At 44.0% G+C, this 17,861-nt stretch overlaps 1 protein-coding gene across 7 annotated transcripts in view; it reads left to right on the top strand.

The window, feature by feature from the left end:
* Nucleotides 1-17,861, top strand: part of TNRC6A (trinucleotide repeat containing adaptor 6A) — a 42,209-nt gene that overhangs the window by 21,044 nt on the left and 3,304 nt on the right. For 3 of the 7 annotated variants that reach the window (XM_057371198.1, XM_057371197.1, XM_057371195.1), the window contains 16 exons: nucleotides 2,730-2,777; nucleotides 5,220-7,808; nucleotides 8,620-8,784; nucleotides 8,925-9,100; nucleotides 9,260-9,340; nucleotides 9,770-9,821; nucleotides 10,867-11,009; nucleotides 11,672-11,809; nucleotides 12,036-12,164; nucleotides 12,263-12,340; nucleotides 12,592-12,802; nucleotides 14,448-14,579; nucleotides 15,918-16,076; nucleotides 16,426-16,566; nucleotides 17,479-17,586; nucleotides 17,800-17,861. The exon at nucleotides 17,800-17,861 is cut by the window's right edge and continues 160 nt beyond it. In XM_057371198.1, the coding sequence (XP_057227181.1) occupies nucleotides 2,730-2,777; nucleotides 5,220-7,808; nucleotides 8,620-8,784; nucleotides 8,925-9,100; nucleotides 9,260-9,340; nucleotides 9,770-9,821; nucleotides 10,867-11,009; nucleotides 11,672-11,809; nucleotides 12,036-12,164; nucleotides 12,263-12,340; nucleotides 12,592-12,802; nucleotides 14,448-14,579; nucleotides 15,918-16,076; nucleotides 16,426-16,566; nucleotides 17,479-17,586; nucleotides 17,800-17,861 (4,412 nt within the window). The remainder of the gene's footprint in view (nucleotides 1-2,729; nucleotides 2,778-5,219; nucleotides 7,809-8,619; nucleotides 8,785-8,924; nucleotides 9,101-9,259; nucleotides 9,341-9,769; nucleotides 9,822-10,866; nucleotides 11,010-11,671; nucleotides 11,810-12,035; nucleotides 12,165-12,262; nucleotides 12,341-12,591; nucleotides 12,803-14,447; nucleotides 14,580-15,917; nucleotides 16,077-16,425; nucleotides 16,567-17,478; nucleotides 17,587-17,799) is intronic. The other 4 variants (XM_057371201.1, XM_057371200.1, XM_057371196.1 and 1 more) reach the window with 3 other exon arrangements.

Here is a 17,861-nt window from a genome sequence, read left to right as displayed (position 1 = left end):
AATTTTGAGCTGTTCTGATTACAGTCTTGAAAAAGCACTATTTAAAATGAAAGTAARTAAAGCACTGGAAGCAGTTGATCCATGAGTCCTTGTGGAATGCTTCCCATAYTACTTTCCAGTATTACTTTTGTACATACTGATAGAATTCTTTACCATTGCAATAGGTAATTTTTAAGTAGTTTGGTTTTTTCACTTCCCGTGTATGGTGTTGTTCCTGTCCATAGTGGTGTTTAAAGTTACCTTTCATTAACTTGCCTCTTAAGATGAAACTTCTGTGCTCTGAGTAATACCCTGATTATKGGAATGGTGTGTCTGCACACCCAGCTGGAACCAGCAAGGTTCTGAGAGCCTTCAGGGAGAGAAGGGTTGGTCAGGTCACTTTGTCACCTTAGGAAAATGTCWGTGTTGCTTGTAGCTCCTGTCAGAGCTTTGTCCCTGTCAGAGCTTTGCTCCTGGCGTTCTGTGTGTCCCAGGAAAACTYRGASCTKCCATCTCAGGTTGGGTGCTCAGGTYSCCTTTCTTGGTGCTATACGTGTGCTTGGAAGGTCTCTTTCTCTAGAGTAACCAGGCCTARCATCTGTTTTGGATGTGTTGTCATGTTCCTTCATAGACAAGATGATAATGTAAAGGCAAATAATTTTTCTGTGCTGGATTTGTGTCCTGGTTTTGAGCTCTGGTCTGACACGTTCTGGGGAGGTGAGGTGAGGTGGAGGTGGCCCTGGTCCAGCAGCAGGCAAGAGGGACCTAATATCTTCTGACACTTTGTATCTGAAAGGAAGTGCTGTTGTCATTTGCCTGTCTCAGTTTCACTCACTCTCCCTGCTTCCTCTTTCAGCCTCCACCAGCAACTCCAGRTATTCTCCTTGTTAGCTCTGAAATCAAAAATCTCAATGAAATTTGACAGATCTGTGGGTCACTTCCATAGACAGGATATCCATGGGCACTGGGGTTAAATTTGATACCTTAACAGAGTAGTTTTTTGACTTTCTTTTTAAGCATTATTTAATAGCTGCTGGGATTGATCTGTATTTTAGGGCTAAAAGAAAAACTGGCTTGAATTGTTGAAGTCAGAATTGCTGGAATTGGGAATGGCTGTGGGTTTAAGTGTCATTCCTGAAAGGATCTCTTCCTAGTTCCAGCTGTAGTTTGGTAGGTGCTTTGTATGGAAATGCAGGCAGCTACTGCTGAATTTAAAATCTTTAATTGCCCTGGGCACACTAACATTTCAAGTGTTTGATATTGGAGAATTTTTAAATTACATCAGTGGTCTAAACCCCATCTCTTTACTTGTGTTTTTTTTTGTGAACAGTTGTCTCCTGTTTGGAAAATCAACATGCTTTGTCTAGAAGTGAAGCTGAAGAAGGGATAGACCTGTGAGCTGGGTTTTTTCCTGCTGTTTTTAGGACATTTGGCATATCTTTTTAGTAGAGAGACATAAATGAAGCTCATGCAGTGTAGTGCTTCTGAACTAGATCCAGGCCAGTGCCAGGATGGTTATTTTAAGAAATCTCCATAAGTAGCTCTTTATCAGGACACTTTCATACCCAGTTTCGTTGTTGGCTTCCCTGATGTGCCCCATCAATGTGCATGTGCAAACTTCACACGAAAGGAAGGGTTGATCACTGCCCCAGCACCTGCTCACCTCTGCTCTGGAGCATATCTGGAACACCTTGGAATAACCAACTGATTGTTCCACGTGAAATTATTTATATCATGAACCRAAGTATTTGCCAGCAGTAACTGCTTACAACTGTGGCCAGAGCAGAACAGGAGAGCACCACCAGGCTCCTGGCAGGGCTCCAGTTTGGATTCCTCCCATCTCCCTTCATCCTGGTGCATCTCGCAGCAGAGCTACAAAGTTGTGTCCCAGTCAGAGCCTTTGGGAGCAAAAGGTCCCTCCTGTAATCTTGGGGTGATTCTCRGCTATTGGAGGAGTCAGGGGAAAAGGGAGCAGCTGGGATTTGCAGTTTGCAKTGATGGAGATTGGATTAATTCGGGAACGTTGCCATCAGTGTAACAGTTACAGTCTCCAGCTGTAAAATTTGGGACTTAGAAATAAAAGCTTAAATTCCATACAGTGTGTGTATGGTGTAACAATTACGATATCCAGCTGTAAAATTTGTAAGTTAGAAATAAGAACTTTGATTCCATACACGGCCTGTGTGACACAGGGGAGGAGGAGGATGTGAAAGAGGGTAAATGAGATTGTTATGCACGTGCTTAGTTTAAACCAGCCTTGGGCCATGCTCAGATGTTGCTGTTTGCTCAGTCAGGCAGCACAATACTGACTTGGAGGTGGAGCAAATGTGCTGTTCAGAGAGCAGAGGAACTTGCTGAAGTTTCAGGACTGACCWCTCAACTTCTTAGTACAGTCCGAAATGAACTGGTTTCAGTTTCAGTGACTATAAATTCTTCCTCTTTTTTGTATAAATCAAACTTTTRAGGACATTTTAAACAGATTCATTAAATGCCAAATGTGTAACACTAGGCAGTTGTAAAAGCAGTATAATTGCTAATGCTGACATCCCAGGCTGGATTTGCTGTCAAGTCCCTGCTCCCTGCATGTGGGATGTGATTCAAAGCAGACAGTGAGACTGAGCAGGCTCTGAGAGAAACCTGTCCTGTAAAAGGGTTCTAAGGACTGGGTTTTACAGCAGTGAGTGGTTTGGGGACTGTTCTCTCATTTGCTGAAGTAACACTTCTGTGATTTTCTTGCTTTTTTTTTGTAGGCATGCCTCCCATTCGGGACTTGGTGAGCCACTCCCCTAACCAGTCAGGTTAGCTATTTCCATCTCACCTGCTTTTGCACTATGTGTTTGTGGTAGTTACATGTTTCACACAATTTTGTCTCATTTTTTTATTACTATTATTTTTATTCTTTGGCTCATGCTTTTCAGTAGCATGTGTGTGTGGATGATTGCAGTATACTTCCTCTGTGCCATTGCATACTAATTTGGTTTAACGTTTTTAATTTTCTAATTAARTCAGAATTCATACTAAGAGCTTTTGGCACCTTAGCTTTAAAGTAATGGATTTTTTTTTTAACTTTATGCTTCCGTGCTGATTTGCCTCTTTATGGTACTGTATAATCTGTGCAAGCTTGTGCCTCCTATCAGAGAYGCGTTGCACTGTGGAGGAAGTTGTGTCTTGATTGTTTGTTAAAAGCTCAGGACTGTATTTACTAAAATGTGTTTGTTCAAAAGGCCCAAAGGTACAGTGATTGGCAAGGTATGGTATTGACAGTCTGAGGGTGCCAGATGTGCTGGAGCAGAAAAGGAGGCAGAGGGTACAAGAGTCAGGTATTTCTTAATTTACGCTTCTCAATCTTGTTTATTTTAGCCTATGTGATGACAAACTGCTTTCTTAAATACGGTTTCCTGCAAATGKTTTCCTGCAGGATAACTCATAGCTGGAAGGTATTAAATTACAAATTACTGAAAGCAATCTTAGCAGATTACAGAACTGTAAGAAACTTGGGTTTGTGGTAATGTTTTTTTTTGTCAAGGATTTGAGCAACAAAAGTTCAGTTGCAACTTTAAATAGTTTTGGGAAGAAAAGCAAGAGTAGGCTGTTCTGGCTCCTCGTGCTGTGCRCCAAATGCAGTGTGTTGTCACTTGTCATTTTTCAGTTTTGAGGGTGTTTTTGTGGTCTCTGCCAGATACAAAAAGTCAGAGCTAATACTTGCTYGTTCAGTATTTGTATCCTTAGTCTCTGAAGTTCATGAGTTGGGGAGGTTCAGGTAGGAATGTTCCRGAGCAGTGCCTCTTACTAGACATCATTAACATATTTACGTCCAGGATGAAGACTGTTGGTCTAAGTAGTTTTGTATGTAATGGGAGAGAATTGTCTGAGTGGAAGTTAATCACTGTGTGCTGTTGGTGGATTGACTCGGCACAAACTGCATCAACAGCTAAATTAGGGTAACCAAATTTTAATAAATACAAACTGTTTGTGTATTCTGCTGCTCTGCAAATTAGGGTTTGTTTTATCATTTCTCTCTGACTTGTAGTCCTAACCTCTGTCTCTCTCTGCACTGAATCCAGGCTGCTTGTCGTCGGTGTGCCTTTGTGTTGCTTTTAGAAGGGCTGGTGTTACTGGGATGATGTTTRTGTGATCAGGATCTTGTTCTGTGCTGTTGATTCCCTTGCTCCCAAGAGTGCAGCCAGCTCCCCTTRGTACAGGTTAAACATCTTATTTTAAAATACCAGAGTGAGAGTTGAAACCTTGAGGTTTGTTGAACAGTGTTTGGACATGGCACTATTCTTGTACTACCATACAAATCGACAGGTTCAGGGTTATGCTCTGCTGAATTTCGGTTCTCCCAGGGATGGTGGTGACTCTGCAGGGCTGTGGAGCTGCTGGGCACTATCACAGCACTCCATCTGCCTGCCACAGGCCTTTTCCACTCCTCCTGTGCCAAACTGCTGATCCACATCCTTGTTTCTCACGTTGATTTACCAGCTGAAGGTGCCTGGACGTGGCACTAGCCGGGTGCTGAGGAGCAGTGGGCAATCCCTGCCCTGTGCTGCTCCAGCTCTGGGAGCAGGGTCTTGGACTCAATTCTTTTTCACTGTAGGATGAGTAATATTRATATTGATTAAAAATTAATTTAAAATAGACTTGTGCGTCAGTGTATTCTGGAAGCAGAACTTCAGATGGGTCTTGTGCTTTTTGTGCCAAGTTGTTGTTGTATAAAAGAAAATATCTTGAATAACTTGTACTGAAGACACTTATACAGCATCTGTAACGGGGGTGGGAAGGTGTGTGTTCTCTGGCTGCTGTCACACAGCAGTTGGTGCTGCTGGGCCTGGGCCATGTCCTCTTGGGATTTCTGCCTTTCAGTGTGTTTTCAGATTTTATGTAGTATTGTAGGTTTTAATATGTATATGTTTTTAGAAAATACTTTGTATTTGGTAATACAGAGCGTTCTTTAAAAAAATGTTTCTCTGGAAGAAAAAGATCTTTAGGAGTGTAAGTTCTCTGAGGTTTTTATGAGAGCAGCTGTGCATGCTGGGATGTGTTCTGGGTTGTGAGTGGCAGCCTTTGGGCTGCTGTACTTGGAGCTTTCTGCATCACTTCTCATGTAGTTTTAACAAAAGCAAAATAATAAGCAAAAYAATTCCTGGCTTAATATCTTTATACCTTTTTTTTCTTCTGCTTAGTGAAGTAATAATACTAAACTTATAATAATGCTCTTGGGCTTTCCTTCTTCATTTTAGATCTGAACCACAGTGGTCTAGGATCCCATTATGAAAATTCTCACTGGGGACCAGTCTCTTCAAATAGTGACTCCAGCACAAACTGGGATAAAGTTATCGTAGACGGCTCTGACAAAGAAGCATGGCCATCAATCACTGGCAGTGACCCAGAGCTGACTTCAGAATGTATGGACACTGACTCTGCCTCCAGCTCTGGGTCGGAGCGGAACCTCGTTATCATGGCTTCAGGGAGCACGGGCGGAGAAAGCGATGGCATTCGCAATGGCATCGGACATGGGTCTCAGAATAAGTTTGTGGTTGGTAGCAACAGCAATAATGTGGGCAATGGAAGTATTAATGGGCCGTGGGGGTTATCCCACGGATCCATCATAAGCACATGTCAAGTTTCTGTGGATGCTCCTGACAGCAAATCTGAAAGTAGCAACAATAGAATGAATGCTTGGGGCACCATAAACTCTTCATCAAATGGAGGGTTAAATCCAAGCACTTTGAATTCAAATGGCAACCATGGTGCCTGGTCCATGTTGGAGAACAGTGGACATGCCCTGAAAGGGTCCGTGGGGAGTGGGAGTCCTGGCACGAGCATTCAGTGCAGTACCATAGGTCAGATGGCCAACAGCCAGAGTATTAACTCAAAAGTGGGTGGTTCAGCCCACGGTTCCTGGGGAAGCCTTCAGGAAAGTTGTGATTCTGAAGTAAATGGTACAAGGAATGTTTCATTCAGTGGGCAACCTCAAAACCTTAACACTGAAATGAATGGACCAAATAACACTACTAACTTTATGACCTCTAGTTTACCAAACTCTGCTGGTTCGGTGCAGATGAATGAACTGCCCAACACTGCAGGGCCCGGGGCCTGGCGCGTGAGCACAATGAATCATTCTCAGATTCAGGCCTCTCCAGTGGCAAACGGCACTTCCATCTCTCACCTGAGCAATGGTGAGGCCAAAAGTGGCGGCTCTTACGGTACTACCTGGGGTGCCTATGGTTCTAGTTACTCTGGAGACAAATGTCCAGGCCCAAACAGCCAAGCTAATGGTGACACTGTGAATGCAACTCTAATGCAGCCGGGCGGCAGCGGGCCTGGCAGCACTAACTTTCAAATCAACGGGAATAAAGGCGGAGGGGTGTGGGAGGCAGGGACGGTCAACTCCCAGAACATRCCGTGGGGAAGCGGGAATGGTGCGAGTGCCGGCGGGAGCAGAAGAGGATGGGGCAACCCTGCACAAAACACTGGCACCAACATTTCCAACGGGGAATGGAGCAAACTGCCTAGCAATCAGCATTCCAATGAAGGTGTGAATGGAAACAGCAGGAAGTTTACAAACGGATGGAAGTCTACTGAGGAGGATGATCTCAACAGCCAGAGTTCTGCTGCTTCCCAGATGGCTGAGCAGAACAGCACGTGGGCCAAAACAGGTACGGGGGACAGCGAGGGGAGCTCGGAGAGCGCCGGGTGCCATGAGGACAGAGCAGCTGCAGAAGGCCAGAACCGAGAGAGGAGGAAAGTTGACCAGCACACRTTACTCCAAAGCATAGTGAACAGAACTGACTTAGATCCACGTGTCCTTTCCAACTCTGGTTGGGGACAGACTCCAATCAAACAGAACACTGCCTGGGACACCGAAGCATCACCGAGGGGTGAAAGAAAAACTGACAATGGGACAGAGGCCTGGGGGGGCTCTGTGACACAGACTTCCAGCTCAGGGGGGTGTGTGGATAGACCTAGCCCTAATAATAACGATACCTCATCTGTATCAGGGTGGGGAGATCCAAAGTCTGCTACAAGGTGGGGAGACTCCAAAGGGTCAAACAGCCAAGGGGGGTGGGAAGAAGATTCTGCTGCTACAGTAATGGTCAAGAGCAATCAATCATGGGGAAGTGGCAAAGAGGAAAAGTCATCCTGGAATGACACACCGAAGATGAAGCAGGGATGGGGAGATGGACAGAAGGCCAGCCAGGGTTGGGCAGTGTCTGCTGGTGATAGCTGGGGTGAWAACTCAAGAAGTAACCATTGGGGTGAGGCAAAAAAATCCAGTTCTGGAGGTAGCAACAGCGACAGGTCAGTGTCTGGTTGGAATGAGCCAGGTAAATCAAATTCTGTTAGTTGGGGAGGCAATAATGCAACCCCAAACAATTCTTCAGGATGGGATGAGCCTGCAAAGCCTAATCAGAACCAGGGCTGGGGAGACCCTCYGAAATCCAATCAGCCTCAAGTGTGGGGGGACTCATCAAAGCCAATCAACTCTCCTGAATGGAACAAACAAGATGTTGGCTCTTGGGGAGCCCCGTCTGCCACGAACAAACCCCCGGGGTCTGGCTGGCTGGGGGGKCCAATGCCAGCCCCGGCAAAGGAGGAAGAGCCCACGGGCTGGGAGGAGCCATCCCCCGAATCCATACGCCGGAAAATGGAGATTGATGATGGAACTTCTGCTTGGGGTGATCCAAGCAAATACAACTACAAAAATGTGAATATGTGGAATAAAAATGTCCCAAACAGTAGCAGCAGTTCAGACCAGCAAGCACAGGTACATCCGCAGCTACTGTCTTCAAGTGCCATGTCTAGCAAGGAGAGCAGTTCGGGTTCTGGTAAGCCTGGTTTTTACCCAGATTTATGTTGTCTGTTAATTATAAAGCAATTTTTTATTCTTGCCGTGTAGAACAGTATTTTGATTTCAAAGTGGAAGGGGCAAAATGGCAATGAAGTGCAATTTTATTTGTTAAAAAAATGAACAGCATTGCTCATAGAGATTTGATATTTTTGTACAGACTGAAAGATCTGTTCTATTTTTAATTAACTGCAATAATAAGGACTAAACAGCTCTGTTTGAGTTCTGGGGAGTGTCAACACCGAGAAAATATTTAAAATAGTGTCTGAGGATTTAAACTATTTTTCTAAATTATTCTAAACCAGCTAAAACTTAATATTGAAAATGAGCCTTCCAAAAAAAAAAAAAGGCATTGAGCTGCTACAGGACAGAATGAAAGGTGGTGGGTTTATACGGATTTGGGATCAGACTTTCTGCTCTTGTAGTTTCATGAGCAGTGAATAATGATTTTGGAGAGGAGCTTACATGGGATTTAGGAAGTATTTTGTGCTCTGTCTCTTTTTCAAATGCCAGGAGGGGTCACTTACATGTAACAAGCAGCTCTTGGAAGCKTAATATCTTAGAAATTTGTATTATCAGAATGTAATTCTTCAAATACGAAATTTGTGATTACTTTTATTTATGGAACAGTTTGCAGTTGTAATAATGATTCTCACACACAATGAAAATACGTGCACATGTACTTTTTACTGTATGTGAAAGATCTAGAAAAGGCAAAACACTTGAGTCTCTTTAGGTAGCTTTAAAATCCTGTTCAGAACTATGCCAATAACTCGCCCTGCTTTGCAAAGGTTGGGGAGAGCCTTCTACTCCAGTCACTACTGTAGATAATGGGACTTCAGCGTGGGGTAAGCCCATGGACACTGGTACGAGCTGGGGAGAGCCCGTCAGCGATGCAGGAGGCACCTCTGGCTGGGGAAACGCTTCTCTKGGGCAGCAGCCTCCAAATAAACCTGGTGAGTGCTCTCAGTGTGTTTGATAAAGGTGAAATACCTCTGTGGATGGGTTTTTACCTTGCAGTAGGCAGCGAGCTGTGTTTGCCAGGAAGGGCAGCAGCTGCTACTGAAATGTTCACTTTGGGTTTTTTCACAACCAGGGCCTAAATCTATGCAAGATAGTTGGTGTGGAGATGATATGCCATTGACTGGCAGTCGTCAGACCAGCTGGGAGGAAGAGGAGGATGTTGAGATTGGAATGTGGAACAGCAGTTCCTCACAAGAAGCTAACCCATCRTTAAACTGGCCACCCTACATGAAAAAAATGCCCACAAAGGTGAGGAGTAGCTCGAGGCAAGGCTTGTTGTCATTTCTGAAAGCTGAGTCAGAAGGGATTGCTGCACTTGCACATTACACTTTAATTTTCATTCTTAACTCTTTGTCATGTAATTGAAGCAGGATCTGAATATCACAGTCATTCCTTTCTGTTTTTAAGGGAATAATGAAAGGTGGAAATAAGCAAGATGAAACATGGATCAATCCATTCATTAAGCAATTCACAAATCTCAGTTTTTCGGTRAGTATTTGCCTTTGTCTGGCTTTGCTGCCTTTCCACAGGGTTTGTTACAATGCACAGACATTGAAATGCTCAGTTGCCAAGTGTTCATTGTCAGTGTGGTTTTACTTGTGTTTGTCTCCCTTCTGTCACCCATCCCTTTTCTGTGCATTCTCATTACAAAAGGACCTCTTCATTGATCAAAAGTGGTTTTGTAGCCACTACCCAAGTATTTGTCCCATAGCCTGATGCTTTACTGCATTTACATCGTTTTAGTGAGGGAACCTGTTCTCAGTTGGATAGCACCTAAAGGGAGGAAATGCTTTAAAATAGCATCTGATTGTCTTGATTTTTCTTTCTTGCAGGTTTGAATTGAAATAGTATGTAGGAATCTTTTTATCTTGTAGAAATACTATTACTAAATAATTGCGATTTATTTTATTACTTCAGAGAGAATCACCAGAAGAAACCATACAGAGCAATAAGATGGACATGTCTGGAGGTAAGAGCAGCAGAACTGAGCTGTGCTTTATTGCTTTTCCTTCCAGACACCCTTTTACTTTATATCCTTCTGTGAATTACTTTTTTAAAATGAAACATGGTGTATGTATAACTATATATAATTAAGTATATATTTCCCTAAAGAAAAGGAATGTCCTTGTAGAGAAAAGTATTTGTGTGTGAGTAATGGTGCACATGGAATCACCTGGTTGCTATAGGAATATTGGCCRTATATCAAACTAAGCTTATACATATTTATATATGTTAAACTGACGTGAGAGAATGTTTTCAGGGTGTGGTAGGTTTGTTTCTTGTAATATAAATATCTTGACTGCCCTCTGGGCACTTTCACTGAGTATAAACAGAAAAGTACCACATCCCACACTTGGGTTCATTGGGTTCATTCTTGGAAACACGTGTTCAGTTCCAAGAACTAAATACTGAATGATTATTTTAGAAACATTTAAACCTGAGTGTAAAATTACTTGGGAGCAGTTATATTTTTTTTTAATCCATTCTCTGTTATGATTTCTTTAGCAAATAAAAAATACTGTAATTCTTTTAATACATTAATAAAGAATACTATGATGATAGAATGTTTAACTGRAACGAATTGTAGCATTGTAGTTTTTAGTGCAGTTACTCTGTCCTTATTCCACTTTAAAATCGGGTATTTTCACATTGGGGCTTCTAGTCTATTGTGTAAAGAAATTGTTCTGTGAGTTTTAGATTAATGGCAAGCCTGATACTTTAATAATTTCAAATTTAAACAATTAGACATTCTTGGTTTTAAGAGGAAGCTGACAGTAATATTTGTGTGCAGCCTTGCAAAATCTGCTGGTGCTGTTTCTGTGTCTCCAGTTGTCTGTAGCCGTTGGTACACAGGGCTTCCTTTTCCTTTTCAGTAAAGCCCAGAGAGTCCAAAGCTAAACTGATTATTCTTTTATGAATGTCCTGCCCTAGAGCAGCATTAGGTCAGCTCCTCTTGGTGGGCTGAAGGCTGCAGGGCTGTGGGTGTTGCAGCCCCTGTTCTCTGCTGTCCCCAGGGTTACTGCAGGACAAGCGGATGGAGATGGACAAGCACGGCCTCGGTGTGGGAGATTACAGTCGTGTGGTTGGAAAAGGCCCTGGTTCTCGTCCCCAAATTCCCAAAGAGTCTTCCATGGATCGCGGTCCTTACTTTGATAAGGTCAGTTGGTGTCAGTGGAGGACTCCAGCACTCGTTGCACTCTGCATTCTGAGTTGTTACCTGTGTGCTCCTGAGCTTTCTGCAGGTGGTGCAGGGGGGATGAGGGCTGTCTGGTTAATCCATGAGATATGGTCTGTTCTCTTTAACTCACTGATACATTGTACTAAGCACTTTCTGTTGCCCTTTGCGGTGCCAGTGACTAACCTGATCTCTTTTGTTTTCTGCCTATTTCCTGCTGGTGCTGGACTGTCCTGTGACTCTTCCCTTCTGCTCCTGGCAATGGTTTCTCCCTTCTCCTTGCTTGCTGGCTGGTTGTTGCGCCTCGGTTTGTCTGTCCCATCAGGATGGCATTGTAGCAGACGAGTCCCAAAACATGCAGTTTATGTCCAATCAAAACATGAAGCTTCCCCCTTCAAATAATGCACTACCTAACCAAGCCCTGGGCTCCCTAGCAGGGCTGGGTATGCAAAGCTTGAATTCTGTTAGACAGGTAAGGCTGTGTGCATATCCTTGGCATGTTACTTGACAGCATTTAATGCCTTTTGATATAATATTGTAGCTGCTTGCCTGATTGATACGTGTTTAACTTGTAATTGAAATGTGTGGGGTGGGAGAAGCAGCAGAAGAGGTTTATTGTCACTGACTGCCCATCCTTTCCCCAGAATGGCAATCCCAGTGTGTTTGGTGTTGGGAATATAGCAGCACAGCCCAGGAGCATGCAGCAGCCTCCAGCACAACCTCTTAATTCATCTCAGCCTAATCCACGTGCTCAAGTGCCTCCTCCATTACTATCCCCTCAGGCAAGTGATACAGAAAGCACTCTGTGTATAAACTATCTAAATGCTGCTTCAGAAAATTGTTCCTTGTTTGTTGGTGTTGCTGATATTTATTCTGCAAATATTTGGGGACRTATTAGGCTTGATATAACCAGGCATCTGTTGACCAGAGGTTATAATGTTCTACGTATTCTGGGCTAAGTAATTGCCTGTTACAGTCAGTCACTCTTGGCTCTGGTCTGTGTTGCAGGTTCCAGTATCATTACTGAAGTATGCACCAAACAACGGTGGCCTGAGCCCACTTTTTGGCCCACAACAGGTAGCCATGTTGAATCAACTGTCCCAGTTAAACCAGCTTTCTCAGATCTCCCAGTTACAGGTAAGCTAGCTGAGCTGGTCACTCGGTGTGGTGTGTGAAAGTGGGAATAGTGCCTGGTRTCACTGATCCTATTCCTAAACCTCACCCCTGTCTTGCAGCGGCTGTTGGCTCAGCAGCAGAAGGCGCAGCCTCAGAGGAGCATGCCTTCTGGGGGTCGGCAGCAGCAGGAGCAGCAGGTAAAGAAACACCTTATTGTCACTTCTCAGACTCTCCTTATAACTGGTTTTCATCCTGAACTGCGTTTCTCACTATGACTCGTATTGAAGTGTGCTGGGATGGGTGGGTTTGACAGGCTCTAAAGGAGGGATTGAGTGCTGGGGTTTGGCTGTGCAGAATACACAGAGCACAGAGGTGCATTTCATTCTCTGTATTTAAACATGGAAAAGGTTTTGCCCACCGATACTATAACGTCTCTATTTTTTTTAAGGGTCGATCTCTTAGTATGCAGCAACAGATGATGCAACAGTCCCGTCAGCTTGATCCAAACCTGTTAATGAAGCAGCAAACTCCACCCTCTCAACAGCAGTCACTCCATCAGCCCTCCATGAAATCCTTCCTTGAGAATGTCATACCCCACGCTACTCCTGAGCTGCAGAAAGGGCCATCACCAATCAATGCATTCAGCAGCTTCCCTATAGGTGAGTCCTCTGCAGTCAGTCAGTGCTTGTGTGACACACAGCCCAGCTTTTCCCCTGTCTCCTCCTGGAAAATGACTGTAACCATATCAGTGCTTCCAATTTTAGTGGAAGTAGTAATTTTTTGTGGCATTCACCCAGTTACCGTTGTTCACCAAAGAACTTTTCCCCAAGTGCACTCATTTCCAGTGAGTGTCCTGTCTCAGTGCAGAACACTTAACTGTCCTAAGGAATGACAGGCTCCTTTTAGTGCTCCTTTTGTCCCCTGGATCCCCAGGGTGATACAACGTCCTGATTCCTGGAGCTAAAAGGCCTTTAGGAGTAGAATCCATGTAAAGAATCCATTGATAAAGACATATTTCTTGSAATTTCAAAAATGCTTTCAATGGCTGTAGAATTGCACCGGTAGAACAAACTGTCAGTTTGCCTGTTTGTGGTTTTGTACAGGAAAGAAAGCTTTTGGCTCTGCATTTTTAAAGAATTGTTGTGTCATTTCAGGCAAAATGTCTGAACGTTTATAAATACAAACATCTCCTGCTTCTTTCTCCCTATGTTTTCAGGCCTCTGTCCAATTTCTACTTCAGATATTCCAGGCTTGTATATTTTCTTCTTACTTTAGGTCCCTTTTTAATGCTGTCTTACAACTGTCTTACCATTTACCTCTGTTCCTTACCCCCAATTTTTTCTTCCCCTTCATTTTTGCTTTTCTTCTCTTTCATTCTAATTGGGTCGTTTCTGTTGGGCTGATTTCCTTTGCATTCTCATTGGCCTTTGCACTGAAGTTTGTTCCCTAGACATGCCGCTGAAGTCCCTGTGCTTGCAGGTGGAGCAACACAGGCTCGGACAGTGCCACACTGGGGGTGGCTTTGTGGCCAGTCTCAAGTCCAGGCTGCTGCTTCAGAGCTGCTGGTGATGATTGGCATCAATGTGTAACTCTGCTTTCATTCAAAGGGCAAGGCATACCTAGGAAGTTTTTTAGTTATTGTAGCCACTGTGTTAGTTAGGAGGAAAGGCATATTTGCCAAACTCTTTGCTGAGGGATTGCATCCTACTTAAATCAGGCTCCTGTGTATTTCATTCCTTGAGCTGGAATAGTTGTTTGCTGTTCCTGGTTTGTTTTCAGAAAAGAAATAAATAGATCTAAAGGGCTGGAAAAATACCCAGGTAGAGTTGTGAGTTCAGGATTCTTACACGCTTGGAAAGGGAGCAGGCATGTCAAGATTAAAAATGTGGGCATGTTGTCCAAGCCCAGAAGAGCTGGTTCTCCCAGGTGTTTGAGTTGGTTTGGGTTGATATTGTGTTGATTGTCTGGTCGAGAAACGGCCACAGCTAGAGCAGGTCAAGACAAGTTCTGTTTGCTCCATATTTTAGGTGTTTCTGTTTTAGTTTCTCTAACTTCCTAATGTCTTCTTCCACTGACATTTTTGCATGAGGACATGAGCTGAGAACTTGGGAGCGCTTTGCATTGCTCAGCTTAGCTTCTGTGTGCAGAGAGTTCCCTGGTTTAAGTCCTAGAATGTTACTCAGAACCAGAGACTTGGAAGCATGACATAACCATATTAATGTGCTCTTCAGTGCTTACTGGGACAGCAGTGCTGATGAGCAGAAGAAGTTTATTCTGTATCTCATAAGCTGTGTRTGCTTTCAGGAATGAACTCAAACTTGAATGTAAACCTGGATATGAGCAGTATTAAAGAGCCACAATCTCGGCTGAGGAAATGGACTACAGTCGACAGCATTTCTGTGAACACATCCTTAGATCAAAACTCCAGCAAACATGGTATGTTCAGCATGGCCTTGAGCTGCACTTGGCACATGGGGGCTGTGAGGTTCTGGGGGTCAGGTGCAGGTTTGCAGTGTTCAGGTTGTGGTGGTAACTCTTGTGTCACTGTAGCTGTCACAGTTTGTTTTGTGTTGTCTGTGCCAACTGGCTGCTTGTCTACCACAGCAGCCACAGCTTTGCTGACTGTGCTCACAGAATGATCTTGTGATGAGATTAGTAGAAACATTGTACAGAATTCCTTTTTTAACCAGACTTTTCTCTAAGGGTGGCTGTTGCTACTRGCTTTACCTTAATCCCCAGTGGAATGCTTCATATATTTTTAAGCCAAAAGCTTGGTTTTCCAGTTTTCTCTCCTACCACCCTTCTGTGCTAAGGTGATTTTGGGGGATTTACCACATTCTGGGCTGACATTTTTWGTGACCGGTTTTGGTTTTGAATGTCTATGTTTGCATTCTAAAATTGGGGACACTTAGAAGGGCTAGACTGGTACCATTGCTGTCCTTAGTTTTAGAGGAGGTGGCTTTGGTTGCTTCGTGTTTCATTCCARTAATAAAGATTCATATGACATTTCAACTGTTTCAGTTGCTTGAAATCTCATCCAGTTAAAATCTGAGTCTATAGCCCAAGATTCTGTGTCTAAAGATAGTTATAAATGTCCCAGTCTCCTGTTACTGTTCAGTCTCAGATTGTCGGGGTATTTTTAGGTGCATCAGCTGCTTTGCTGCTCTGAGCTGACTCTGCTGCTGTAGTCTGTACTGGCCATTCCCAGCAGCTGCCCTGCTGAACCCATCCCACTGTTGCCACAGGCAGTGGTGGTGTTGCTCTAGCTGTAGGTGWTGTTTTCTGACCAGAGCTAGGAATTTCCATATCCCATGGAATCCCTGGTTCCCTCAGAACCGCAGCAGAACTGGCTTTGCTGTCTGATAACTTTTAAACCATTCCTTGCTCTGTCTCCAGGGTCTTTTAAAATTACGTTGTTTTGCATCCCAAGAATAGGAATAGAATCCACAGAGCACTGCAGTAGCTAAAGATCCTTCACRTGTTGTAGCTGTTTTCTTTCACAAGCTCTCTCACCACAGAACCCTGGTAGTCAAGTGGGGTCCTCCAGAATATATGTACTGTTTTAGTGAAGGATTTCATGGGAGATTATTCTTACAGTTTTCTTCTGAATTACTTAGACATGTTTATTTTTGAGTTATACACTCAAAGAAGAGGACAGTGTGCTGCTRTATGTTTCAGCCATAATTTAGAAGGGCATGATTTTATATACTTTTATATAGCAATATAAAAACCACCCATGAAAAATATTTGACTACTTTTTTTTTTTTTAATCAGGTGCTATTTCAAGTGGTTTTAGGCTGGAAGATTCTCCGTTTGTTCCTTACGACTTTATGAACAGCAGTAATTCGCCAGCCAGTCCTCCCGGATCCATTGGGGAYGGCTGGCCCCGTGCCAAATCGCCTAATGGCTCTAGCAGTGTTAACTGGCCCCCAGGTACAGCCCCTGCCCTGCCCTCCTGTCCCTGCATGGCTCAGGCAGTTCCTCTGGCTGTGTCCTGGATTTCTGGGGTGTTGCATGTGGAGGGGGGCAGGAACCAGCCTGCAGAAGAGCACCAAGGGTGTTCTTAGCAGRTGGAAATGCAGAGCGTGAGTTTTATTGTACAGAGAAGAATATCTGCCAGAGAAACCAGAAATTAAGTGAATAAASTGAAGGCTAAATCAAGTGAATTAAATGCTTAAAAGGTTTTGGATTTTCAGTCATTAAGAGATGTATTGTTTAGACRGATGTTTCCTTTTTAAAAATATAACTGAATTAAGTTTCTTTTCTGCATCTGTATTCCTAGAGTTTCGCCCTGGTGAGCCATGGAAAGGTTATCCAAACATCGACCCCGAAACTGACCCTTACGTCACTCCTGGCAGTGTCATAAACAATCTCTCAATTAATACTGTGCGGGAAGTTGACCACCTCAGGGACAGGAACAGTGGTATGCTCATCCTGGCTGGGGATTTGTGTGTAACCTTCCCTCAGCCACACAGACACTGCTCTTGTGGAGATGCTTGCTGCTTGCTCTTCTCCTGGTTTATCCCTTGTGTTGTGGATTTGGGATGTGTTTTTACTGCTTGCTTCTCTCCTGGTTTATCCCTTGTATTGTAGATTTGAGATGTGTTTTTACTGCTTGCTCCTCTCCTGTTTTATCCCTTGTATTGTGGGTTTGGTATGTCTTTCAATCCCTCCTGGTTTATCCCTTGTGTTTCCTCCTTGCTCTCTCCTGGTTTTTTCTTCCTGTTTTTTTTTGGTTGCTCCTCACTCCCCTCGTTGTTGTCCCTTGTATTGTGGATTTGGGATGTGTTTGCTGCTTGCTCCTCTCCTGGTTTATCCCTTGTGTTGTGGATTTGGGATTTGTTTTAAGCCCTCCTGGTTTATCCCTTTGTTTCCTCCTTGCTCTCTCCTGGTTTTTCCTGTGTGTTTGGTCCTCGCTCCCCTCATTGTTGTCCCTTGTGTTGTGGATTTGGGATGTGTTGGCTGCTCCTCTCGAGGTTTATCCCTCGTGTTGTGCGTGTCACAGCTGCCAAGCTCATCCTTGGCTCAGCYCTGCTGCTGATGCAGTGCAGGAGCTGTCCCAGGAATGTGGGCTGTGCTCTGCATCCTGATGTCAGCTGTGCACACCCAGCAGTTTGGGAGCAGCAGAAMCTTGGCAGCCGTGCAGGAACGCAGGGCCTGTGCTCTCTGGGTGCTCCTGCTGCCACCATGTGCCCATGGTTGAGGATGGGGACTGAGGGGTGCAGGTCACTCCCCAGAGTGTGCAGATGTGTTGTGGCTGGAGCACAGCCAAGCCTTTTAATCCTACAGCATTTGTGACATGCTGTGCTGTGTCTGACTCTAGTCTYTGTTGCAGGGTCATCCTCATCTTTGAACACCACGCTGCCTTCAACTAGTGCCTGGTCATCCATTCGTGCCTCCAACTACAATGTTTCCCTCAGCAGTACAGCACAAAGCACTTCAGGTGATGTCTGCTTGTATTGCTCTGGTTCCTTTCCCTTCACATGCTTCAGGAGGATCTAGATGTTAATGAAAGCAGTGCTGAGGTCTCATGAATGTGATAACTTCATTGATTTCAAAGCAGCTATTTTGACTTTACCCGAATTTAGCAGCTTTTCTTTGCAGCAAGGTGATAATTGCAGCAACAGTGATTTTGGTTGTCTTTCATGTCTTTTAGTAGCCAGAAACAGTGATTCCAAATCAACATGGTCTCCTGGATCAGTCACTAACACCTCTCTG

Source organism: Malurus melanocephalus, unplaced genomic scaffold (genome assembly GCF_030028575.1).
Source record: "Malurus melanocephalus ecotype Western Australia unplaced genomic scaffold, MMel_1.1 scaffold_143, whole genome shotgun sequence".
NCBI classification, from domain to species: Eukaryota; Metazoa; Chordata; class Aves; order Passeriformes; family Maluridae; genus Malurus; species Malurus melanocephalus.
The sequence above is the reverse complement of the archived record's forward strand: the minus strand, read 5'-3'. Positions and strand labels throughout refer to the sequence as shown.